A 27584-nucleotide genomic window follows, 5' to 3' on the forward strand; every position below is an offset into this window, starting at 1 on the left:
GGCTGGCTGGGACTTGTAGTGTGGCTGGCTATAGAAAGAACTTCTGTGCCGGCTTAGCTGCTGGGGTCAATGCTGATGGCTCCTCCTCCAGGGCTGATGCATCTTCTGGAGTCTGGGGCTGCCCCTCCTCCCACACCCCAGCTCCTCCCACACTCTCATTTGCTTTATCCGACCGCACAGGCTCTGTGGCTGATACAAGCACTCGGACACTTCCCCCTCACAGAGAAGTGCCCGGCTGTGCCCGCAGAACATACAGTACTTGGAGGACCGGCCTTCGAGCACCCGGACCCAACACTCCCCCCTCACAGGGGAGTGCCCTGCAGCGCCGGTAATGCCCACAGCACTCGGGGAACTGCCCCCTGAGCATGCGGCAATGCAACTTGCCTCTGGCGCTCAGACACCCCCCGCCCCGCCACAGCGGCAGTCCTGCAGCGCTAGTGCTGTGCACCATGAGCCCATCTTGCCCTTCCCTACCGACAGGACGGTTGGGCTTTACATTTATAGCGGCCGCAGCCATATTTGATGCCATGCTGTACCCCCCATGCTGGCCACGCTCCACCATAGGAACAGGGTCTGGCAGTCTGGGAGGCCCAGCATTCTGAATCAGCTTTGCAGCTGCCCCCGACTGCTGGAAAGGAAGAAACATGTACCGCACTGTCTCCTTGGTTTTCTGCTTCTTTTCTTTATGCCTCACTGCCACATGCTCGCACTGGTCGTCACCAAAGGTAAAATGCTGGAGGTGGGTTGGGGAGTTCTGAATTTTAATCGCCCTCAATAATCCCCCAGGCTCACTCTCCACGTCATCCTCCTCACTCTCACTTCATGGTAGCGCCACCTGGGCCGGCACAATGTAGCTTTCCTGGGTGGTCTGGGTGTAACATGGAGCAGCTACAGGCACGACATCTTACTCCTTTACAACATCACAGCCATCCTCACTGTAACAAGATCATGACAGGTACTTTTTAAATGCTTAAAAAAAGTAAAAAATAATTATTTTGAAAGGTGTTTTATTGTCTTACACATTTATGGTATAAGGATAGGTCTCTTGACCTGTTTGCCTATTCAGTATCCCTGCTTTCCTCATCACTAGAGATGGGCGAGTCTAATTCATTCCGAATTTCATGAAAAGTTTGATTCTGAACGAATCAGAATTTCCTCGCACTTTGTGGTGACAAATCACTTCATTCACTACATTTTGTGCGGGGGGGGGGGGCTAAAATGGCGGCTACACGTGTGAGGAAATGGGGAAGGGAAGTCTGGGAAGGCGGGTAGGCGGGATCACCTTGAATCACATGGTGGCATGCAGCCTCTCAGCGGCCAGCCAGACCTATATATTCGGCAGCCATTGCAGAAGATGGGCTATTCGGCAGCCATTGCAGAAGACGGGCATTTCCTTCCCAAGATGTTATGCTGAGAGAGCAGAGACTGTGTGTGTGCACTAATCACCGTTACTGACAATTCAGATCTTTACAGAGGCGAATCCATTCACCTCAAACCCACATGCGTTCTGGCTAAAGAGAGGGCAGACACTGTGTGGTCAGTAATCAGCATTACTGACAATACAGATCAGCACAGGGGAAATCCATTCACCTCAAACTCGCATCACTGCAGGCAGGCAGGAAGAGTTTATAGTCTGCCAATTGAGTTTGTCACAGGAAGCACTCCCCATTCAAAGACTGCAAGCAACCATTGTGACGTCTTATGGTCCCCCGACCCTGCTGCCACATTCAAACTATGTCATTGTGCCACTCTGCGGCAGTGATTCTATTAGCGATGCCTGCGATCTGCATGCCATACTGAATAACAGTATTATTTCCCTACCCAAGCTTACTCCCTCTGCATGTTAAGGCAAGGCAAAGTGTTCTACACCCCTATTAAGGCTCTCTGTAGGCCCAAAATAGCCGTTTATAATAGCGATTTACCGCAAATGTATTCAGATCAAACTGATTTTGTTCAGAAAATTTGGCGAATCGGCTGAATCCAATTTTTGAAAAATTCTCTACACATCACATTGAATAGAGATGTAACTGCATTTGTGCATGGTCCACCATGGTTGATAAAGCCTACAGCTGCTTGCTTGGTTTCTGTAAACATTATATACTTCAATGTAGAGGCTGTATACATTCATATGTAGAAGAGAAATGTTGTTCAATTTCTGCTGTCCTCAAGTATATGCAATAAAGGCTGATGTAAATATATGTGACCCAGCAGTTCCAAATGACCTGATTTGTCAAGTAAAAGTGTTTATGTTGTTTTTGCATAGTTATTCATATACTGGGCTTCTCGGCCTTTTGGCTAAGATCAAGTGTAGTATCTGTTCTTATCAGTGGTTTAGTCTCTGGCCATTGATGTAGGATTGATGCTGTATGGAGGGAGCAGGTGTACCAGGGCGTTCCGGGGCTGGTTCTGAGGAATCAGCTCGACGGCTGTCCTGATGTGAGCGGTTTACTCCGGGTCTCGCCATGAGGTAGAGGGGTGTAGAGCCGAGGTACTTCTGTGCCTCGGGGAGTGGTGACCCTGAGGTGCAGAAACTCACTGGGTGTTATAACTCACTGAGTGAAAGCACTGCACCATTACTCTTCACCTTTGGCACTCACCCTTGGTATCCTGGCCTTCTGGCTAGGATCGGGGAAATTTTTATAGATCGTGCCGGATGACCGGGCAGTATATCTGCACTTCATTCACATATTTATTATTTTTGTATGTTACTGTGCCACGTTTCGTGTCAGGATGCGGTAGACCTTCTGGGTGTCCCTCCTGGGGTCTAGGGGAGGTGTGTGTGGCCATTAGGTTCCTCACCTCCCTGCAACCCCTGGGCATCTTGGCTTCGGTCAAGATGCCATCAGTATACGGCTCCTTGACTGATACCTTGGTTAACGCCTAGGTTGAAGCCAGGAGCATTTTCGGCCCCTTAGTAGCTTCGGTGAAAAGGGGCATCGAACCTGGATCCTTGCAGGTGCCTTTTGGCCCGGAGGTGAAGGGTAGGTTTGTTGGGGGGCCTGTTGGAGAGGGGCTTAGCGATAGACCACATCCTTTATGCACGTTTTTTAGTGTGACACGTTTCCACTTTTTCTTGCACTTTGGGTGATAGAGAGCACTTGCCTCGGCACTTCAAAAAAAAATCATATACTGGGCTCAAATAGCTGGTGATATATTGTTAAGAAAAGATCTTTGAAAGAGTATTTTGTAAGCAAAGTGAATTCATAATTTTTCTGCATTAACATAGTTTTTATTTCCTCCACAGTGCATGTCTTCCTCAAAATTACAGCACAGGAAATGTGACAATGAGAGAACATAGATATGCTGAGAACTATTTAACAACAACAATGTTTCCCATAACTGGCTTCCATTTAATTATTGTGGAAATTGTGTTTGCCAAAGGGAGGCCATTCCGACAGCCTTTATATACCAACTGTAAGTTACCATTAATACTAAATATATCAACTAAATATAATATAAACTATATATATATATATATATATATATATATATATATATATATATATATCTTTAATATAAGAAGATGGAACTTTAATAGCAAATACTCAGGAATTCTTCTACCCCTCTTTTTTTATCTGAGTTGAAAAGATAAATAATGCATTTTCCTTCCCCAAGTAAATTTTGAGATGTTGAAGCAATGGCAATCTGGCACAATTCAGCATTCTCAAAGACTGGAGTCCTGACTAGCACAAGACGCCACAGAAACTTTTTGAAGAGTAGAGACTCCTTTGACTATACAGTGAACAGTGATGCAATATGCATTGCTATGTACTCTATGGCCCACTATATGGCTATGCATAAACCAGGCACTTTGCATAAGGCCCAGGAATTATAGGGCTGAATCTAAATGAGGGTTGAATCCGAACAAATTTGACTGCTCAATTCAAGCAAAACTTCTGAAAGAAATCTCAGGAGTTTCACTAATTGTTAACTCTAAAATTTTTGTCATGTTCCTCAAATCATTCCAGAATGATTTCAGCAGCGTGGCTGGGCACATTATTCTAGAGATCCATTAATAGAGATCAATATCATAGGGAATACTTCTGTCATAACATGTGTATAATATTTAGATAGTGGGTATAAATGAATGAATGACAGAACCCAAGAGAACCCCAACAGAACATTGACCAGAGCATCACACTGCCTCCATCAGCTTTCCTTCTTCCTGTAATGCATCCTTATGCCTTCTATTTCCCAGGTAATCTCACCAAAAACAATGAGGCCAAATATGGAAAAAATTCATATACTTTATTGAAAGAACAATAAAAACTTATGTTAAAAAATTACATAACAATAATGAATTGGTGGTCATACAACACACACTGCAAAAGAACGATGAGAATGTCCCGTACGACTAAACAGAATGTACAAAATACAAAAGGTCTCATTCAAAATGGTGGCGTACCATATGGAATATGTCAATATGCAAATACATAGCATGTATAAGAAATGAGACTATGAGAGCCAAGAATCGAATATAAAGAAAGGAAGGGCAGGGTAAACAAAGAATGGAAAAAGCAAACAAATTCTGGTCATGCACCCTATCCTGGGACAGCTCACCTACCCCGAGCGCGTTTTCGCTTGCCGCTTCGTCAGGGGGCGAACGCCCCCTGACGAAGCGGCAAGCGAAAACGCGCTCGGGGTAGGTGAGCTGTCCCAGGATAGGGTGCATGACCAGAATTTGTTTGCTTTTTCCATTCTTTGTTTACCCTGCCCTTCCTTTCTTTATATTCGATTCTTGGCTCTCATAGTCTCATTTCTTATACATGCTATGTATTTGCATATTGACATATTCCATATGGTACGCCACCATTTTGAATGAGACCTTTTGTATTTTGTACATTCTGTTTAGTCGTACGGGACATTCTCATCATTCTTTTGCAGTGTGTGTTGTATGACCACCAATTCATTATTGTTATGTAATTTTTTAACATAAGTTTTTATTGTTCTTTCAATAAAGTATATGAATTTTTTCCATATTTGGCCTCATTGTTTTTGGTGAGAGTATGTTATAGTGGCCTATGGTACTATTACTTAGTTAGTTTGGCTAACAACTATTTCCCAGGTAAGCAACACACACACACAGACACACATACATACAAAATTAGATTTATCAAACCAGGACACCATTCCTTTATGGTCCAGTTCTGATGCTGATGGTCTGGAGATATGCAGTCTCCTATGCAGCAAGATGTGATGCCCTGTGTGTTCTGACATCTTTCTATTATATTAAGCAGGACATTTTTTTAGCAACTTGTGCTGCAGTAACTCTTGCATGGAATAACAAATGAGCTTTGTTTATGCTCTTCACTTGCATCAATCAACCCTGGGCACCTATGACTAGAGTCAAGTGGACTTTTGAAATAGTCGTCAAACATTTTAAATAGGTTCGGTTTGTGGCAAATAAGTTATAACCAAAACCGCATTTCAATAACCCTTAATACACGTGTATAACACTGTGTAAAAATGTTTTATTAAAGCTCTAAGTGCCTGACAATTGTCTTAAACAAATAGTTTGATGTTGGTTGCAAGGAATTATAAAGGATATCACAAGTGTACATGTAGATCCCTTCTGGAGCATTAAAGGGGTACTCAGGTGGAAAAAAAATCAGATCAACTGGTACCACAAAATTAAACAGATTTGTAAATTACTTTTATGTAAATCTTAATCCTTTCAGTATCAGCTGCTGTATATTCCAGAGGAAGTTTGACCACAGTGCTCTCTGCTGACACCTCTGTCCGTGCCAGGAACTGTCCAGAGTAGGAGCAAATCCCTATAGCAAACCTCTCCTGCTCTGGATAGTTCCTGCCATGGACAGAGGTGTCAGCAGAGAGCACTGTGCTCAGACAGAAAAGGACAACTCAAAGATTTTTTTTATAGAAGAATTGTACAAATCTCTTTCTGGAGCCAGTTGATATGAAAAAAACTGTTTTTCACTAAAGAACTTCAAAAAAATATGTCCCTAATTCTAACTGAAATTTATGAATGTCATTTAAAAAAAAATGCAGTTTGATTTACACTAGAAGATAGCCTTAAGATATCTTTATACAAAGAAAATGTATTGTTAGCAAACATGGGGTATGCATTTGTCCAAGAGTCATAGAAAGGACAGAGGGGGAAAAAAACACCAAGGGGAAGATTTATCAAAACATGTCAAAACCTGTGGTTGCCCATAGCAACCAATAAGATCGCTTATTTCATTTTTAAATTAAGAAGGCCTCTGAAAAATAAAAGGAGCAGTTTGATCGCTTGCCACTTATAACTGGTAAACTTTGGTAAACTTGGTTGGGTTTATGGGACCCCCACAGGGCAATCTCAGGGGTTCAATGAGTGCAAATGGCCATTGGAGGTGTCTTTCCAACCTCTGGCATGCAGAATGGTTGACCATCTTGTGCAGCCTGCAGAGTAAGGCTATACAAGAAGATTGCCTATGGTACTGAACAGTACTATGTTGTAACATAGTACTGGACAGTACATTAAAATACAATAATTAAATACAATAGTTCCCTACAGAAACATAATAAGTGCAAAATTAATACACAAAAAGTAAAAAAAAAAAAAAAATTAATCACATAAATCACCTCTTTTTCCCATAAGTAAATATAAAAAAATGTATTTAAAAAAATACACCATATTTGGTATTGTCGTATGTGGAAATGTCCAAACCATTGAAATATTATTCATAAATAATAATTGTTTATGATCCCACACGGTGAACATTGTAAACATAAAAAATAAAAATAAAAAACACTAAATACCAGCGTTGCTGACAATTGGTCACATCATATGTTAGAAAAAATGAATAAAAAGTGATCAAAAAGTTTCATCAAAACAATTGTGGTACCGATAAATACTAAAGATCACAGTGCAAAAATTGAGCCCTCATACAGCCCCGTATACATAGGGAAATTGTTCCATGTAAATGGGGCCTTAAATGGAGATGAGAGAAATGAAAAAAAACAAAATGACCACTCCAAAAAAAAAAAAAAAAAAAAAAGCTCATAAAAACAAACCCAAAAAACAGGCTGTGTCCTTAAGGCCTAAATGAGCTGTGTCCTTAAGGAGTTAATAGTTATTCATTGTGTTGTTGTTTTGTTTATCTTGTTTTCCAGATCTTCTATCAATTTTGATTATTATTCAAGTTGCAGCTTATTTGTTTGTTGTTTTTGCTGATATTGACACATTGTACACTGCTATGGAGGTATAGTATCTTAGAACTTATATTTCTAATTCATTGTAAACAAATGCATTCATTCCTAAATAGCTACTTTACACTAACGTTTGTATAACTGTTATTGTGTAATATTATGTCTAATACTTGTCTTTGTTTGTACCCCATAATTGTAAGCGCTGCAGAATCTGTAGGCGCTATATAAATAAAATTATTACTATCATTATAAGGTCATGTTTACACACAGTATAATCCGCTATCATTTCAGCCGTAAATTTACAGTCTATAAACATGGCCTAAATAAAATTTAAATTTTATTCATGTATTCAATTATATGCAAGTAGTGCTTTTCTACATTACTCCTCGTAATATTATTTGGGCACAAAAGCATGCAATATGAAGCGAGCAAGGATGTTACTTTCTAGATCAGTGATATAAACAGCAAGTACCCAACATTACTGGTGTTTAGTTGCCTAACTTTGAATTTATGTTTTCAAATATATATTTTCTACTTCTTACAGCACCATAGAATATAGGTAAGGGCAAGAATACGTAGCTTTTCTGAAATTCTGCAAAGGCTGCTCTTCCCACCCGTGCAAAGCTATTGACAACTTTTTTTTTGTTAATCAGCAGTGTATAGGGACAGGAGCAACATGACTTACAGGTTTTCTCTATGAGTCTAAGCAGCTTGAAAGTTTTCTAATTTTTAGATTCATTTTGTATTGCTATATTATTTAGTATTTAAAATTGAAATAAATGTTAGAGTGCAAATAGAAAAAGTATTGTGCGCCCTATCATTAAGTTTTTATGGTTTATTGTATAGACATTAGTGTAGGTTAGTGTTATAATCATTTACTTCATTATTATTGAAACACATAAATATACAAATAAAGATATAATTAAATATAGAAAATAAATAAATAAATAAATAGAAATGCAGGTAAGGCTTTTGTTTATAGTGTTTATACCAATGTCTGTTTTTCTGGATCATACAGAAAAAATGTGCTTATATTACAGGGGATTCAGATTAAAGAGGTGCAGTCTATTACTCATAGTTTCTATTCATTTATTCATTTCTATTACTTTTTTTTTTTATCCTATGTAGGAATAAACAGAGCCTAAACCAGATAAATACATTTGTTTTTTCAAATTTGTTTGATGTTCGCAATAAAGTTGAACTTTCTAAAATATTTCATTCACATCATCAATGGAATATTTACATTTATGTGATATCCAGTGAATACATCTTTTAAATTTTTTGATCATAGTCTGTGTGATTTTGGTTATTAATAATAAAAATATATTGTTGAAATTCTTATAATTTCCATTGTATCAATTACTTATTGCAATGAAAAAAAAAACCCTGTTTCTTTGTTTTTAAAGACATTTTTTATTTAGCTTTTTTTTGTCTTTTTTATATCATACAGCTTGTTTGTACCCCATATTACTGGAGAGTGAACATCTTGATCATGGTCCTTGTTCTCTTTGTTGTGTCATATATTGCAGAGGTAAGTGACTCTGAAGTATGTTATTAATTAATTGTTGACTATAACAAGTGTAACAAAAATATTAAATTTTATATCGTACCATGCCATAAGGCAATTTGCAAATAAGCTTTTATTGTTTTCTTGTGATTTAATATTGTAACATATATTACCAGTTGTGGATGGGTGCAAAAGGGTTAATGTGCATACATACACAAAGCCAAGAACCATTCAGATGGAAGGGAAAAGCTTGCTCTGAGCCAGCCTCTCTGCTGAGAAGAAAAGGAAGTTGAGCCAGTTTAAAGGAAAACTGTCAGCCTGTTCACCCACACTGAACATAATACACTGGGGTAGAGTGTGGGTGAACAGGAGTCCAACGAGGGGTCAATTAAATATGTGCAGTAGGTCCTGAGATATGTCCCCCAGAAGATTCTCTGCTAAATTCAGTGAATCGCACACAGAGGGTGGGGCTCTGCCCACTCAATTTACATATTCATTGTCTGTGACTCCACTTCACTAGGATATAAAGGGGAAAGGTTCTGCCCACTCGATTTACATATTCCTTGTCTGTGACTCCACTTCACTAGGATGCGGAGTCACAATGAATATGTAAATTGAGTGGGCAGAGCCCCACCCCCTGTGCACGATTCACTGAATTTAGCAGAGGATATTCTGTAGGACATATCTCAAGACCTACTGAACATATTTAAATAAGTGACCCCTCATTGGACTCCTGTTCACTCACACTATAACCCAGTGTATTGGGTTTAGTGTGGGTGAACAGGCTGACAGTTTTCCTTTAAACTCTCCTTGTTATAAGATGTGTAATGCAGCCACTCTGTCAAGGGCTGCAAGTTAGCTCTTTCCGAAGTGGTGAGGGAGTTTTCCAGAGGAAAGCCTGGGATACCTACAACTCCTGCTAAGACCCAAGACCAGCTTTGGGTTGAAGAGTGTTCCAGCTAGGATTACTATCTGAGGTGTTCCCTTTACTTGTCCTATATGTTAGAGTGAGTTGGAGGGTAGTGACAAAACACCCATCATTGGGAGAAACTTTACCATCGAGACAAATGGATATTGAATGCCATCTCTGAGCTACACCATGATCCAGTTACCGTTTGCTTTAGGGTTAAGTTTAAAGGGATTAGTGATACCACAGGGGTATATCTATTATATTGTATACGGTACTTGCTTTGCTGAGCTACATTCTAAGGGTCAATTGTTTACAAGTAACTGTACCTATCCATCTGCAATGCAAAAGAACAGGGAATTGTATCATTCAAATATTGCCAGCTGCATCTTTCCTATAGCAAGTGTTACTAAATTTTTCCCAGTTATTATCGCAGGTGCATTTACCCCCCCTAGTTTAAAAAAAAAAAAAATATCCATGTTTGTCACTGTAATGCTAGAATGATACACATATGGCCCCTTTTGGACCCAATTATTATTACATTCTCGAAATACGCTAAAGGCCTATGTTGGGATAGGGAGGTATGTTGATGTATACTGCAGTGTACCTGTATATTTGTTTTTGTAGGAATTAGATTCTCAGAATATGTACCCCACAAATGGATGTGAATGGGACCTTTCATGGATAGATAATGCTAGTTTTATTTAATTTTTGAGTTCTTCCACACACAAGACTTATGCTTTTTCTATTTTCCCAGACATGGTTTATTGAAAACAGAAAACTCTGGCTCTGGATAAAGAGAATATTCAATTACAAATCAAAGAGCCAATACAGAAAGTTACAAAGGAAACTGCAGAAAGATCCAGAGTGGCCTCCACAGAACAGAACGGACTATGCTATCCAAAAAACCTTTGTAGAGGAATGTGACATTGTTGCTGACAGTAACCCCCATTATTGCACTGCACCAAGTCTTGACAAAGAATCTGAAGAAACATTTGTAACTGTAATGTGAACATTATAGTGTTAAAAGGTGTAAAAATAAATGAAATTTGTGTTTTCCTGGTGAAATGTGAACCAATTATATTCTTATGTAAAATCCTTATGTAGATTAATTTAGATAAAGATATATTCAAAGGCATTTAAAAATGTACTGTAATGCAATACTATACATATTTCATTCAGTCACTTATATATGTTAGCACTGCAGCAATCTATGAATATAGCCAAAAATTATACTGCAGGCAAGTGAAATGCAAAGCGATAGACCTTCTGGCAAAGGGGTTGTCCAGGATAAAGCTTTTCAAATATCCACCTTATACTAGAATAAGAAACTTTTCAATATGTTTAGAACCCTTCTACCTTCCTTTTTTATGGAGCCCACTGTACTGAGCGTCACTGCATGCAAATATTGTAATGGTGCTTACATCCATACTTGACAGTCTGCAGAAAGTATCGGACACTTGTGCCAGGTATGAACAGGCTGCAGTTGTGTCACATATTTGACATGGTTGTTTGTCAGAAAGCTTGTTTGTGCAATTTGATTGGTGTCCATTACATTGCACAGATTATATGGTGGGTGGACCTTAAGTATAAATGTACTATTTAAAGGGGTACTCCGGCGCAAAGACATCTTATCCCCTATCCAAAGGATAGGGGATAAGATGCCTGATTGCAGGGGTCCTACTGCTGGCACCCCGTTACCATCAGCCCCCCAGAGCATGTTCGCTCCGGGTCTGATGACTGGCGATCATGGGGCCGGAGTATTGTGACGTCACAGCTCCGCCCCGTGTGATGTCACGCTCTGCCCTCTCAATGCAAGCCTATGGGAGGGGGCGTGACAGCTGTGGCCTCCATTGGAATGCAGGGGGGTATTATTTTTTTTAACAAACAGTATATTATGAAGTCCTAGAATAGGCATAGACAACCTTCAGCTATGCAGATGTTTTGGACTACATCTCCCATGATGCTCTTACAGCCAAAATGCTACAAAAGCATCATGGGAGATGTAGTCCAAAACATCTGCAGTGCCGAAGGTTGTCTATGCCTGTTCTAGAATAAAAGGGAACCTGTCATCAGTTTCAGGCTGCCCATTGTAGGCATTGAGATCCCGACATACTAAGAATTACTCTGAGACCCTTGGGCTTATAACAATTTAAAAATGTTGCTGGGACCTGAGTAACTATGCCTCAGGGTGGGTCCTGCTCCCCGGCCAGCCAGCTTGAGTGATATGTCTCTTCCTTGCAGTGTATAGAGAGAGACGATTACTAAACTGTATTATAAAGTTAGCAATTCGGATATAGAATATACATCATAGAATTGCTGTGTATACTTCCCCTAATATCCAAGCACAAGGTAATTCAAGAATAACCTGAAGTATAGGTGTGCATTATTTAATTCATACAAGACTCACATTTATAGATATGCTTAGTTTTTTTTTATTTTCATATTTATTTCACAAAGTTACATGTTTACATACAATACATTATAATTACAAAGCTGGTAATAGCTTAGACCTGTACTGATTTAGAATATGGCCACTTCATCAAATGAATGTGCATTTATACCAGCGTCTTCTTCAAATCCTCGATTAACTTTCCCCCAGGGATCTTCCTTGTCCACACTTACATTCACATTGTCCTGGGCATGACTTTCACGGACTCTATTGTCAATATAGTTGTCATCATATGCAAAATTATCTTGTGTTTGTGGTTCGCCATAAGCCATGTTCACTGATATCACTGATATGCTGTCACCCCCATTGTCAAAGGAATCTGTGTTATCCAAAAACCTCTTCTTGCTTTTTCTATAAAATAAATGAATAAGTAGAATCAATTACTACATTTGCCACCGTTCATATTTCTATACAAAACAAATAGGGGCTAACACGGTTGAACATGGCAATATCAGTACAACTGGTACTTAAAATAGCATATATACTATGGGTTATTTTTAGAAAATGAGTTGCCGTTTTCTATACTATAATGGTTATGTGCTTTTCTATACTGATCTATGGCACAATAGAATTATTAAAAAGAAAAAATATGCTGTAATGTTCTAGTCTTAAAGGGGTACTCCGACGCTTAGACATCTTATCCCCTATCCAAAGGATAGAGGATAAGATGCCTGATCGCGGGGGTCCTGCCGCTGGGGACTCCCGTTATCTTGCACGCCGCACCCCACTTATAATCAGTCCCCGGAGCGTGTTCGCTCCGGGTCTGATTACTGTCGATCACGGGGCCAGAGAATTGTGACAGCTGTCACGGCCCCGCCCATAGGCTTGCATTGAGGGGGGCTCCGGCCCAGTAATCAGACCCGGAGCGAACACGCTCCAGGGACTGATTTTAAATGGGGTGCGGCATGGAAGATCACGTGGTTTCCCATCTGCGGGACCCCCATGATCAGGCAACTTATCCCCTATGCTTTGGATAGGGGATAAGATGTCTAAGCGCCAGAGTACCCCTTTAAGTGGATATCTTCCAATGCTTTTCCTTTTATTTAAGAGTTCCTTGCTTTTGGCCCATTAGAAACTTACATTGCCTATAAGGTGGAGTTGATCAACAAAATGTATTAGGAAAATGGGCACATAGAAGCAGACATATTAGCAGTGGAGAAACAATATTTATACTAGAAGTCAAATATACTTTTGCAGAACAAGTTTTACTTTGTTTGTCAGTGTTACCCAACCAGTGTGCATCCAGATGTTGTAAAACTACAATACCCAGCATGCCTGGACAGAATTTGGTTGTTCATGCATGCTGGGAATTGTAGTTTTGCAACAGCTGGAGGCACACTGCTTGGGAAACACTGATTTATGTAGATGCAGAAATTAAGAGATTGAGGGTTCCCCACATTGATCATTCTAGATCATCCTGATAGAAAGAAGCACAGTCCTGCAGGTTGGCTGATCTGGTACTTGTAAAGATGGGTAGTACCAGAGCTAGAACAGGGTAGGCAGAACAGGATACCATTGAGGAGGGTGGGTGGTGCATAATTTTAAGATTTAAATAGGATATTGTTGACAATTTTAATAAACAGTTTAATGAACATTTTCAAATAACAATATTTGTGTAAATAAAGTTTATTATCATTATTATTTTTTTATATCTCATTCTGGTCCCTTACCTGGATTTGAAGTAGAAATATGCAGCAGTCATAAATGCAATGCTGATGAGTGACACTCCCACAACGACACCAATCACTATGTAGATAATTTGTGAGTTTTCTAGAAAAAAGAACAGATGGTAACAAGTGCATATTCTAAAGTTTTATGTTTTTTAAAGCTTAAATGTACAGATTCCTGATTTATGTATTAAAAGGTTTCTTGTACTAAGAGACAAATAACAAAACTAAAAAAATCCTTGTGTATCCATTATTGTGTATGTACTTTCTAGGACATAGCATTTGAACCATAAAAAACATGGGCTATTGCAATAGAAGTACAGTGGTCCCTCAACAAATGATGGTAATCCGTTCCGAATGGACCATCGTTTGTTGAAACCATCGTATGTTGAGGGATCCGTGCAATGTAAAGTATAGGACAGTGGTCTACAACCTGCGGACCTCTAGATGTTGCAAAACTACAACACCCAGCCGTAGGCTGTCCGGGCATGCTGGGAGTTGTAGTTTTGCAACATTTGGAGGTACGCAGTTTAAAGACCACGGGTATAGGAAGTTTTACTCACGTGTCCCCGCCGCTCCGGGCCGTCACCGCCTGTCACCGCTGCCCTGGATGACGCCCTCCATTGCTATCGCCGCGTCCCCGGGGTGTCCCCGTCGCTCCGGCAAGGCCTCAGCTTCCCCGGCATCTTTGCTCTCCGTTGCCGCCATCTCGTCGCTACGCACGCTGCTCCTATTGGAGGACGGGACGGCGTGTGCAGCGACGTGATGACGATGATGGAAAGTGCTGGCGATGGAGGGGATCCCGAAAAGGACGCGCCGGAGCCCCGAGGACAGGTAAGTGATCATCAGCGGACCACACGGGGCACCGTAAATGGCTATCCGGTGGCAGCTGAAGCAGTCTGCGCAGCCGGATAGCCGTTTATGCGATGGCCCCAACATACAAAAGCATCGTATGTTGATGCTGTTGATGAGGCCATTGTATGTTGAAATGATCGTATTTCAGGGCCATCGTAGGTTGGGGGGGTCACTGTAGTATAATACTGTGTGATATAGGATGCTTGTATTATCTATTCAATGCATCCACCTAGAGTCAGTACACAGATGTCACCCATATGTAATAGGCTACGCACACAGTCCCGAATTTGGACTGCAGCACTGTATATTTTTCCTAGAGAAATAATGTTTTCAAATAATATTTTTCTAATGAATTTGAGTTAACTACATTTTGTGTAGACTTATGTTTACAATGACTAAATACTAAAATGTCCCCATAGCTTCGTATATATGTATTTATTATGTAAGCACATACCTTCTTTGTCATCTTCACATAACACTCCAGTGTGGGTGGATGGGCACTGACAGGTAAAACTACTGGTGGAATTTCCTGCTCCTGGATTCTCCACACACGTACCACCATTTTCACAAGGATTCTCTAGACAAGGGCTTGCTAAAATATTTAAAAAAAACATTAAAATATTAAACGCTTGTTCTAGTTGGATACTATTAATGACAGGTTGTTTTGTTAAAATTCAAACTAACTATAAAAAAAAAAATCTACTTACGGATATAACATCCACGGATCTGACTGGATGTTGTACATTCCTCTCCTGGCTTACATTGCATGCTCTCACAAATCATAGCTGAGGTGTCTGTACAAGTACAATTCTGCAAGCAGTCATCTGTGATAAAGGATTCTCCTTTCTGGAAACAGAGCAGATATCAAAGTTACACTCTTTTATATTTTTATTTTTAAAGTGTAGTATAGTATAACATTGCTTTTATGGTGTGCCAAAATGTGAAGCAAAACTATATAAATTGAAGATTTCTGCAAAGAACAGATCAAAGAAAATTGTCTGCAGAAGGTTGTTTCATCATAATGTGTATGGTTGAGGTCCTATCTTAACTTATGATAAAGGTTGTGACAGAAATCAGATCAGGATGACAAATGACTATCTTCCCTCTATAGCTGTCAAAAATCTTAAAGGGGTACTCTGTGGAACTGACCTTAGACATTTATCCCCAATCTACAGGATAGGGGAAAAGTGTCTGATTACAGGGGGTCTGACCGCTGAGGGTTCCAGCAATATCCTGTATGGGGCCTGTCCCTCTTATCCGTCCTAGGTGTGCTCCAACCCCCACCTTCCTGGTTTTGGCAATTGATGGCCCGCTGACCCAATCACCAGCCGCAGAGCTGTGATCGGATATTTATCCCCTATCCTGTGGATAGGGGATAAGTGTCTGATAACTTTATTTCCAGGATTACCCCTTTACCACATAGTGGAGGAGATTTAATAATCAGCCAGAAACCCAAATTGTCTGGTTTTTCCCACAGCAACCAATCACAGCTCAGCTTTCCAATCTTAATGAGTTCTTGTAAAGTGAAAGTTGAGCTGTGATTGGTTGCTGTGGGAAAAAAAAACAGACAATTAGGGTTTCAGGCTGATTGATAAATCAAGGCCAGTGTTGTCATTTTAGCATCTGCTCATACTTTGCAGATTTGTTGCAGACATTTGAGATATTGTTCAGTAAAAAATTGGCCTATTTAGCTGTATTAAACAGATTTTTAGGACCGAGTGATCATTAAGCCATTATCAACATCATTTGAAGCCATACAGAACTATGGAACCAATTTCCTGCTGCTTTCTTTGACATTAGAGGGGTTGTCTTGGCTGTTATCAATAAACCTAGGGACACTGTATGGTACAGTAAATTGAAAAACAAACAAACAAAAAAAAAGAAACATAAACCTCCACCATAAAAGTCCAATGGCAAGCTATTCAGTAGTCCTCAATAGAAATGCCCTAATGACATCATGTACACTCTGCACAGGACTGCTGCAGCCAATCCTTGGCCTCAACCTTTCTGTGCAGAGTATATGTACAGGACTATAATGGCTATAGTGCAAAACCACAGGCAGAGGTGTAAATATTTTTTTACATTTACCCTCCCATGCTTTGCTCTTGGCCAAATTTGACAAAAGCCCAGACAACCCCTTAATCATAGGTGGAGTTATATCCTAAATGCAAATACACATAAAAATGTTTGTACATCATATGGTCCACATTTATATAGAAATACAAGAAAAGAAGTACTATAAGTTGCATGTTTTATTAGATAAATGGTGTTACCTTGTAGTACTTATTGAGGAAGGTGCATCCACAATCTTTATATGGTACACAGTCATAACCACTAAGAACATAGCCAGCTTTACATTGACATCCTTCACAGACAGGCGCCTCACACTCAGACTCAGATGCCAGGTTGTTGCAGGAAGCTGGACAGGCGCTCATGCGGTTTGTGTAGAGACTGTTGCTACCACAAGACATTGCTGTTGGCAAAATTTTAATATGAACATGTCAGTTCTTGGATTATTAAAAGTGTTGTCTGTCATAATGTTTTTTTGTTTTGTTTTTTATCAAAATATGCCCAGAATGCCTGTGCAAAGAGAAAAGAAAAACTGTTCTTACCTCCTATTCTCTCATGAAGACTCCATTATCATGGCGCCCAGTATACTTCTCTTCCCTGGTCTCCACCTCCCCTTCCTAGTGTTGGGGTAAGCACGAAACATTGCTACTCAATCAATCACTGGCTAAGGCAGGACACCACTGTGACTAGTGATTGGAGTTGAAATGTCTCATGTCAACCCCAACTGCCAGAAGAGGAGCGCAGCACAGAATGGGCACCCCAAAAATTTAAGCTGTGGGGGAGTGAGGTATGTACAGTTTTTTTTCTTTTAGCAAGCAGCCCAGCCATATTTATCAAACAAATATTTTTTGTTGGATAACCCCTTTAAAATATTAAATTAATATTTTTTTCAATTCATTAGAAGGACAGAATACACAACTGATAAATAATGAGTTGTACTAGAAAAATAAAACGTTTTAACATCAATTTACTCACCACAAGCAGTTCTTTCTCTCCATCCATCAACTATAGATTCATTTTGCTGACAGGCAAGTGCATATTGTTCAAGGTTAATGCAAAGTAATTCTTTACTTTGGAACTCAGCACATGTGTCAAATATACAGTCCCTTTAGAAAAAAAAGGAACCAGGTAAGCACCAATATGTAACCCAGTGCAGTGTACTATAGCAAAACAATCACAATATAGAAAAGAACTGTATCAACCCAGACCAGACAATTTCTATTCACTGAATACGTTTATTTACTATAAATTTGTTAAGTGCAGTGTCCATAGTCTTGATCCAACATAACCATCAATTTGCTGTAGGTAGGTAAGTATAAAGTTTCACATAAATAGCATTCAATGAGGTGACAGATCGCTCAGAGCCTAGTTACCCACAGACTTCAGGAGTCGTGCATGCACCTTGCATTAATACAGATGCTAGGAACTCAGCTGGTAACTATTACTTGTGCATAATGAGTACTTTCTATTCATTATTACCTAAGTTTATTTTGTCTGTATCATTGCAAGGCACAAAAGCCACTCCTGAACTCTCAATGCTCAGTGCTGAGACCACATTGTAAGTTATCTGTAATACCACTTAACACCACTCCTGAAGTGTAACACTAGGAAAAGACCATGAGTTACATATTCCATAAGGTTAAAAAGAGACGAGAGTCCATTAAGTTCTTTGTCCCTGCTGTGTTGATCCAGAGGAAGGCAAAAAACCCTTATGAGGCTAAAGCCAAGCATCCCATATTAGGGGGCAATATTTCTTCCCGTCTATCGAAATCATAATAATCTTTCTTCCCGTCTCTGGCAATCAGGATCAACATTCTGTCCCTATAAATGTAATATCCATAACCTGTAATGTTATTACATTAAGATAGTTCCAGATAGTTCCATAGTTTCAATGCTCTTATAGTAAAGAACCCCCGTCTGTGCTGGTGTAGAAACCCTTTTTCCTCAAGACGTAGAGGATGCCCCCTTGTTATAGATACAGTCCTGGGTATAAATAGATCATGGGAGAGATGTCTGTACGGCCCTCTGATATATTTATACATGGTTATTAGGTTTCCCCTAAGCCTTCTTTTTTCTAAACTAAATAATCCTAATACTGATAATCTTTCCGGGTACTGTAGTCCTCCCATTCCCCGTCTTACTCTGGTTGCCCGTCTTTGAACCCTCTCCAGCTCCTCTATATCTTTCTTGTACACTGGTGCCCAGTACTGTACACAGTATTCCATGTGTGGTCTGACTAGTGATTTGTACAGTGGTAGAATTATTTCCTTGTATGGATTAGTGTTGCTCGCGAATATTCGCAATTCGACTATTATTCGCGAATATCGCATATTCGCGAATTTGCGAATTTCACGAATATAGCGCTATATATTCGTAATTACGAATCTTCGTTTTTTTTTTTTAATTTTTTTTTTCTTCACAGTACGCATCACAGTGATCACCCCTCTCTGCTTCCAGCTTGTGTGGTGATACGAAGGCTGTAATACTACTGTGTGAGACTGGCGTGCGAAAATTCGCATATGCTAAGTTTCGCATATGCGAATTTTCGCACACGTTAATTTTGCATATGCTAATTTCCACATTTGTTAATTTTCGCATACGTGAATATTCGCATATGCGGAAATAAACGAGAATATAACGAATATGCGAATATGCGCGAATATATGACGAATATTCGTCCATATATTCGCGAATATTCGCGAATTCGAATATGGCCTATGCCGCTCAACACTAGTATGGATCTAAATCAGCCAAGAACGTAAAAATCATCTGACAGCTGATTCCGGCAAATCCTCTTTAAACAATTTGGGTTGTTTACTTACCCTAGTAAAGATTTATGTTATACATGGCTGCAGTAGACAATACAATATCAGCTGAGGTGCGAGTAATTCAATAATTTTTGCTTGTTGGATATTATTTTCTTAAGTAATATAGGGATTACTTACACAATAAAGTCTTCTGGAGATATGTATGGGATGCAGCTTTTAAATGGTCCATTGACGTCTCTCATAACTCCACAGAATGAAGAGCTGTTCACAAATTCAAGGCCAGAAGCAGAGCAGGCAAAATTGTCGCCCGTATTTAATATTACATCTTCATCTTCTACTTCATTTTGCAATGCTGTGTCACGTCTGAAAAAAAATAATAATAGTAATTTATCAATGTGAAATGTGATTAAGAAAGTTACATCTAATATTGTATATATAACATTTTGGAAAATTAAAATAATACCTACACCATAATGATGCTATAGCTATGGCTCTACAAACTCAGACCCACACTAGTTAACCCGTGAGGTGTGTATCCAGCATTGATTTTTTAGCACAAAGTAAATTATTCAAACTCTTTATACTAGACTAATAGAATCTAGACATGACAGTAAGTTAGGTACACAAATTGTTACACCTTTCAGGTGCATAAGAAATCCTTATGTTTATGGTTTACCTGGATCTTAAGCCTGACTTAAGTGATTTGATATTCCAACTTTCACCGAATGTGTTTACATCAATGACAAGTGTTCCTGCTGGATTCCTAAAATCATTGGAGGGTCTTCCATCAAAATTGCCACACAGTCCTTGAAGCATTTCTCTATATGTACTCGGCACAGTGATTTCTGTTATAAATCAAAACACCACGGGTTAAATAATAGATAATTTGAAAATATCATTATTACAGACACAAGAGAATGAGAATTGTAAATTTAATAGTTCCGCTCATCATCACCATACTAGCGCTTACCTGCATTTTCTTGGCCATCAAAGTTGATAGCAAGACCAAAGTCAGTCTCCAGGTAAATTCTTGTCGGTCTCTGAAAAATCCTTATTCCTTCATGTGGGTGTACAGGAGGTACTGTTCTCACACCATCCAACTGGAAGCCAAATAAAAAAAAAAATAAAACAAATCAGTCATTTATGGATAAATCAAAATAATGCCATAAATAAGCACCTATAAGTGGATATTTGTGAGATGTAACGTGTATTTTTTCTGCTTTTAAACTCAGAAAGCATTTGACTTCAAAAAGAGAGGGGTCCTGAAAGCTTGTCTCGACAAAATACTAATAACTGTTAGAGGATCAAGTGCTCGGCACTGGAGATACGACTGTTATGCATCAATATACTGTCAGGGACTTTGTACTGTATGCCAATAGGAGGTGCATTCCACTTGAGACATGGGTGCAAATACAATATGAAGAGAAAAAACTTGCAGCACAGAACTCACCCTTCAGTTGCCAACAAAGTGTAGTTTTATTCAGAAACACACATCAGTACAGTGGATCGTGGGAGATGAAATAGAAAAGAGAACTCACTTGAGCTTGTGCAGAAAGAGGAAAGCGAACTCACTTGAGCTTGTGCAAAGACGGTGCCGTTCGAGGGTAAAACTGCAAAGTCACTCCTTCAGGCGTGACCAAGTGGTTTTACCAGCAAAGCGGCACCGTCACTGCACGAGCTCAAGTGAGTCACTTTCCTCTTTCTTCTCCCACGATCCACCGTACTAATGTGTGTTTCTGAATAAAACTACACTTTGTTGGCAACTAAATGGTGAGTGTTACGCCTAGCGCTCCGGGTCCCCGCTCCTCCCCGGAGCGCTCACGGCGTCTCTCTCCCCGCAGCGCCCCGGTCGGTCCCGCTGACTGTCATGGCCGTCGGGGATGCGATTCGCACAGCGGGACGCGCCCGTTCGCGAATCGCATCCCAGGTCACTTACCCGTCCCGGTCCCCTGCTGTCATGTGCTGGCGCGCGCGGCTCCGCTCTCTAGGGCGCGCGCGCGCCAGCTCTCTGAGACTTAAAGGGCCAGTGCACCAATGATTGGTGCCTGGCCCAATTAGCTTAATTGGCTCCCACCTGCTCCCAGACTATATCTGATCACTGCCCCTGCACTCCCCTGCCGGATCTTGTTGCCTTGTGCCAGTGAAAGCGTTTAGTGTGTCCAAAGCCTGTGTACCTGAACTTCTGCTATCCATCCTGACTACGAACCTTGCCGCCTGCCCCCGACCTTCTGCTACGTCTGACCTTGCCTCTGCCTAGTCCTTCTGTCCCACGCCTTCTCAGCAGTCAGCGAGGTTGAACCGTTGCTAGTGGATACGACCTGGTTGCTACTGCCGCAGCAAGACCATCCCGCTTCGCGGCGGGCTCTGGTGAAAACCAGTAGCCTCTTAGAACCGGTCCACTAGCACAGTCCACGCCAATCCCTCGCTGACACAGCGGATCCACAACCCGGAAGCCGAATCGTGACAGTAGATCCGGCCTACGGGTTGTGGATCCGCTGTGTCAGCGAGGGATTGGCGTGGACCGTGCTAGTGGACCGGTTCTAAGAGGCTACTGGTTTTCACCAGAGCCCGCCGCGAAGCGGGATGGTCTTGCTGCGGCAGTAGCAACCAGGTCGTATCCACTAGCAACGGCTCAACCTCGCTGACTGCTGAGAAGGCGTGGGACAGAAGGACTAGGCAGAGGCAAGGTCAGACGTAGCAGAAGGTCGGGGGCAGGCGGCAAGGTTCGTAGTCAGGATGGATAGCAGAAGTTCAGGTACACAGGCTTTGGACACACTAAACGCTTTCACTGGCACAAGGCAACAAGATCCGGCAGGGGAGTGCAGGGGCAGTGATCAGATATAGTCTGGGAGCAGGTGGGAGCCAATTAAGCTAATTGGGCCAGGCACCAATCATTGGTGCACTGGCCCTTTAAGTCTCAGAGAGCTGGCGCGCGCGCGCCCTAGAGAGCGGAGCCGCGCGCGCCAGCACATGACAGCAGGGGACCGGGACGGGTAAGTGACCTGGGATGCGATTCGCGAGCGGGCGCGTCCCGCTGTGCGAATCGCATCCCCGACGGCCATGACAGTGCAGCGCTCCCGGTCAGCGGGACCGACCGGGGCGCTGCGGGGAGAGAGACGCCGTGAGCGCTCCGGGGAGGAGCGGGGACCCGGAGCGCTAGGCGTAACAGTGAGTTTTGTACTGCAAGTTTTTTCTCTACATATTGTATCTACAAAATACTGTCAGTCCAATAAAAAAGGTATAACAAGATTCTGCAACATTCTATGACTTTGCACATATAAGTGGCAAATATCTAACATACCTCCATGTAGCCCTGTCTGTACAAATTCTAGTTGTCATATTGTGCATAAATAATGATACTGACTACAGCAATCTATCTATGGTATGTATCTACAGTATGTGTATTCTTCCAAAACTTACCACTAATATCTTGTTTTGTTTGAATAATATAATGTGGTTGTAGACTTCAATTTGTAGCTCCTTCAGCAAACTGAACTTGCTGAAGGGATACATGGGTTCATTTTTGCCTATGATCTTAAATGGCTCCATGAAGTCGGGTAGGGCGGAGGATGTTGTTGCTATCATGTACGTCTGTTTGCCCTGGAAGTGATGGGAAAGCCCATCAAAAGTCTTGTAATGGGGATCACCTGCGACAGTGCACTTGGTGTAACCTACAATAGAAGTAAACAGAGAAAAGATTAAGAAATGATAATACACCATTAATATCTTGGCAAAGTAGATGCAAATTCTTAATACATGTACTGTAAGAAATATGCAGGACTCTGGAAAACATATTGAGAGGAAGTTATCAATGGTCTCTGTTTGGGTTACACATTTTCAATGTTTATATAAGCAAAATTGTGCCCTATATACTTTTTCTGTGTCTTGAGCAAAAATTTTAAGGATTGTGCAAAATATTGGGATTTAAAAAAAGTTTCCTGGAGTCCAACATTGATAAATTTCCCCCATAGTGGTTATAATAAACTTCAGAACTAGCAGTGTATGTATCATAAAGGCAGTAAACAATCTGCTATATGGCCAAGGGAAAGGATACAGCAGCTCAGGTCAGCCTACTTCCTCTATTTAAAGGGGTTGTCTGTACATCCTTCTATATTTACTTTATTTCCCTTTTTTTTGTTTGTTATGAATGGAAAAATTCTCCTAAATAAACAATTATATAAAAAAAAAAGGGGGTTGTCCAGTCTTAGAAAAATGCTGCTTCTTTTTTTGGACAGGACTGGCACTGTTTTATGCAAAAAAAAAGATGCAGCGTTTTTTAAGACTGGAAAACCCCTTTAATAGCCGTTGTATATCTGTACAATACTATGCATCTCCTTTACTATTCACCACTCTGTCTTACCTAGAGGTTTACAGTTGTAATGGCCATTCTTGTTCACACTGCAGATTCCATGTGGACAGCTGAATGGTTTGCATTTGATTTCATTGCCCTTTGTGCACTGGCATTTCTGTGTACAGCCACGAGTAATCCAGCTCTCATCAACCTAGGAAAAAGCAAGATAAGTTACATATAGTAGAAATGACATTTGCAGATTCATTTTTGTTCAGTTAAAAGTAAGGTCACCAATGCATTATGCCCACTGAAACACAATTCTTTTAGCATTCAGAAGTGAGAATAACCAAAAAAAACACTAAGACTTAACTTTTAATTATATCATATCATAAAAGAGAAGACAACTCCTCAAAACCATCAAAAACAATTAGAAAAATAATATGTTGTTACAATAAGGGCCCAATGAGGGTCCTGGTCACTCAATATAGATCATAGGTAAAAAGTTATTAAATAATTATATATCCCTACCATCCATGAAGAAGCCGTGGGAGTCAAGCTAATCACAAATCTCCTCACTAAAGATAGGGGTATAGGTAAGGAGAGAGGGAGGGGGGGTAAGGAGAGAGGGAGGGGGGGGAAGGACCTGCAGGGATGCCCCTAGGCTCAGTTTTCGCCCTGATAAGGGCAGCCCGCTCCGGAACCTAGTCTGCACTGAACCTATATACCCTAAGATAAGACAAATAGGGGAAGAGTCTTACTGTCTCACTGGGGTACCCTGAGTATCTAATTGGACAGGGAAGGATGACCCTGGCTCAATATATATATTTGTTTAAATGGGCGAGATTTGCCACAATAAACTGTATAAGATAGGGGTACTTGTTGTATCCTTATATGATATCACAGATCAGACTAGGTTCATTAATGTGGCCATGTTGATAACAAAATCATATCTGTGACATCTCTAACCAGTCACTGTGATTGATAAGTATAGGTCTTGTTTACATCTGACTCTAATCTCTATATAGCCATTGTCATACCCTATATTGAATGCGTGACAGATGTAAAGTTTTTCAAGTCAAATAATTTTATCTAGCAGTGGTCTTTTGTTATGCACCAGAATCCATGTTAGTCTACAAAAATAGTGCTTGATGCGATAACTGTGCTATATGTAGTTGGCATTACATATATGGATTCAAGGCTATCTGTGTACACTTTGCATGAAGACATCTATGCCTATTTTATATGGAGATATGATTTTGTTATCAACATTGCCACATTAATGAACCTAGTCTGATCTGTGATATCATATAAGAATACAATAAGTACCCCTATCTTATACAGTTTATTGTGGCAAATCTCACCCATTTAAACAAATGTAAATACATATTGATCCAGGGTCATCCTTCCCTGTCCAATTAAATACACAGGGTACCCAGTGAGCCTCTTCCCCTATATGTCTTATCTTACGGTATATAGGTTCAGTGCAGACTACATTGTGGAGCGGGGCTGCCCTTATCAGGGCGTAAACCCCGCCTAGGGGTAGGTTTAAAGAGAGGGACTAACAGGGAGAGTGATAAGTAGTGGCAATCTACATCAACTGTTATTCAGCAGCTAATAAGAACTGGAAGGATAAATATTTTTTAATAGAAGTTGAATACCCCTTTAAGTGTCATCTCTATCTATTCTCTGTATGAGGATAACAATTCTTTAATAAGTGAACTTGTCAACGGGAAAATTTGGGTGCAAATAAGCACATGGCTAGATGGGGCTTCTTGTCAGGATTCTGGTCAAAACTTTTTCATGTCCATAGTCCATTCTTTTGTCGAAAAACAAGCCTTTTTTTTTTTTGTTTTTATGCACAAAGGCCTTATATATTGTGGCTGTCAGTCAACTGGGTAGGCAAATGCAAGCGGGCCATAGAGTGACGATAAAGAGGAAACGGGTTGGACTTACATGGGCTCTCGCCATGCTGGGAAAACCCACTGGACACTTGAGCCTCATTTGCATAACAACAAAAAGGCCTTTATCTCGGGTATGGAGTATGGAGGTAAAAAAGAGGTACATCTAGAATCTAGTGTTGAGCGGCATAGGCCATATTCGAATTCGCGATATTTCGCGAATATATGGACGAATATTCGTCATATATTCCTTAAATTCGCATATTCGTAATATTCACGTTTTATTTTCGCATATGCGAAAATTAGCATAAATGAAAATTTGCATATGCGAAAATTAGCATATGTGAATATTAGCATATGCGAAAATTCGCACGCCAGTCTCACACAGTAGTAGTAGAGCCTTCTTTACACCACACAAGCTGGAAGCAGAGAGGGGTGATCACTGGGATGTGTACTGTGAAAAAAACAAAAAAAAACGAATATTCGTAATTACGAATATATAGTGCTATATTCGCGAATATTTGCGAATTTGCGAATATGCGATATTCGCGAATAAAATTCGTATTGCGAATATTCGTGAGCAACACTAATGACTAGCTCTGTGTAGCTATGGGCGTATTAATACCCCAATTTTCCTGATGACAGGTCTGCTTCGATGCAATTATAGTTACTACACTACTAGAAAACTACCATGGCACATCCATGAACATTGCAGAAAGATGCCACGAGAGTAAAACACAGATGGCTGGATGACAATGGGAAGTTTTTGGGGTTTAGTGATGTTTTTTTTTTTTTTTTTTACATTAACGTTTTATTAAAAGTACAAAGTTCAAGTAAATTACAAAAACACCATCAATAAACAGGCATCGTAGGAAACGCGGTTGTCGATAGGGTACACACATATGATGCGTACCATCACTATATAAATTCAGGTATTCAGTAACAAGACAGGATGTTTAATACATTAAAGTGAATAGTTAAAGACATGACAATTCAAACATCAACTAGTCAACTCAAGGTACATGGTCCAAGCTTCTATGTGATCAGGGTAGGTACAATCAACAACAATGTGGTTGGTGTAAGCAACATATGGGAAGAAGAGGAGATGAGGACAGAAAGAAGGAGGAAGAAGAGACAGGAAGGGGTTCCAAAGGGACAGAAGGGAATGGGAACGAGGAAGACTACTAGGTTCGTAAGAAAGAGGTTGTTAGACTTACCCAGCGGGTCAGGAGGGCTTCAGAACAACATGGCAAAGCAATGAGGCATGGTGGCTATTTGTGAAAGGGTTTAGTGATGTTAAGGAAGTTTAGGAAAGTATCTCCTGTGACCTTTAAAATCCAAACTTATCATTACATTGCACTGGTTTACATATGTATACAGTATATACATACATTGTAGTAGTTATCATTGGAATCCCTGCAGCCGCAAGATTGAAGTGAAACACATTGGCCACCGCTGAGAACATAGCCGTCATTACAGACACAGCCTTCCAAACATGTTGTTGGCTTGTTGCAGAGATCTGGAGCATAGATGTTGGTGCAGGTAGGTGGACACAAAGATGCACAGTCGGTATAGTGACTGTTTGCTGGGCATGCCAAGGCTGCAAAAGAGAATTACTGAGATAAATATCATCTTAAAGTTGACATTATTGATTTCTATTTGCAAAATCTGTAGAAAGGTAGTTGAGAAAAGTTTGTCAATGCAACAAAACTGGCATTGTCATGTAATATGATACATTTCAAACTGTATTGTGTTTTTCAACATATCTGCAAAATGTACTCACATACTACAGTGCACTAAACAACTGTTCAATAACAGATGCAGATCTATCTATCCATCTATCTGTAAGAGTTTTTCTTATAGAATACAAAGCGTTAAATACTATCTATCTATCTATCTATCTATCTATCTATCTATCTATCATCTACCTGTAACAGTTGTAGTAACCAATCCTTTTCTCTCATCATATACATAGAGGTAAATACTATCTATCTATCTATCTATCTATCTAGGAAACAGC

General features: G+C 40.3%; 2 protein-coding genes and 1 pseudogene across 3 annotated transcripts in view; 2 read left to right on the forward strand and 1 right to left on the reverse strand.

Annotated features, from left to right (window-relative positions):
- Window positions 1–11519, forward strand: part of LOC130361843 (probable cation-transporting ATPase 13A5) — a 179940-nt gene extending 168421 nt beyond the window's left edge. For both annotated transcript variants that reach the window (XM_056565410.1, XM_056565411.1), the window contains exons 27-30: window positions 3245–3414; window positions 7114–7202; window positions 8600–8680; window positions 10321–11519. In XM_056565410.1, the coding sequence (XP_056421385.1) occupies window positions 3245–3414; window positions 7114–7202; window positions 8600–8680; window positions 10321–10575 (595 nt within the window). In that variant the 3' untranslated portion in view covers window positions 10576–11519. The remainder of the gene's footprint in view (window positions 1–3244; window positions 3415–7113; window positions 7203–8599; window positions 8681–10320) is intronic.
- Window positions 2276–2381, forward strand: LOC130363326 (U2 spliceosomal RNA; annotated as a pseudogene).
- Window positions 11520–11525: 6 nt separating the features above from the next.
- LOC130361000 (uncharacterized) overlaps window positions 11526–27584 on the reverse strand; it is a 166995-nt gene continuing 150936 nt past the window's right edge. The window contains exons 100-111 of the mRNA XM_056563557.1: window positions 26956–27164; window positions 23736–23877; window positions 22796–23046; window positions 20346–20475; window positions 20052–20220; window positions 19553–19738; window positions 17583–17713; window positions 16811–17010; window positions 15245–15383; window positions 14992–15129; window positions 13686–13785; window positions 11526–12366 (exon numbers count right to left, since the gene is read on the reverse strand). Coding sequence (XP_056419532.1) covers window positions 12087–12366; window positions 13686–13785; window positions 14992–15129; window positions 15245–15383; window positions 16811–17010; window positions 17583–17713; window positions 19553–19738; window positions 20052–20220; window positions 20346–20475; window positions 22796–23046; window positions 23736–23877; window positions 26956–27164 — 2075 coding nt within the window. The 3' untranslated portion in view covers window positions 11526–12086. The remainder of the gene's footprint in view (window positions 12367–13685; window positions 13786–14991; window positions 15130–15244; window positions 15384–16810; window positions 17011–17582; window positions 17714–19552; window positions 19739–20051; window positions 20221–20345; window positions 20476–22795; window positions 23047–23735; window positions 23878–26955; window positions 27165–27584) is intronic.

Source organism: Hyla sarda, chromosome 3 (genome assembly GCF_029499605.1).
Source record: "Hyla sarda isolate aHylSar1 chromosome 3, aHylSar1.hap1, whole genome shotgun sequence".
NCBI lineage: Eukaryota > Metazoa > Chordata > Amphibia > Anura > Hylidae > Hyla > Hyla sarda.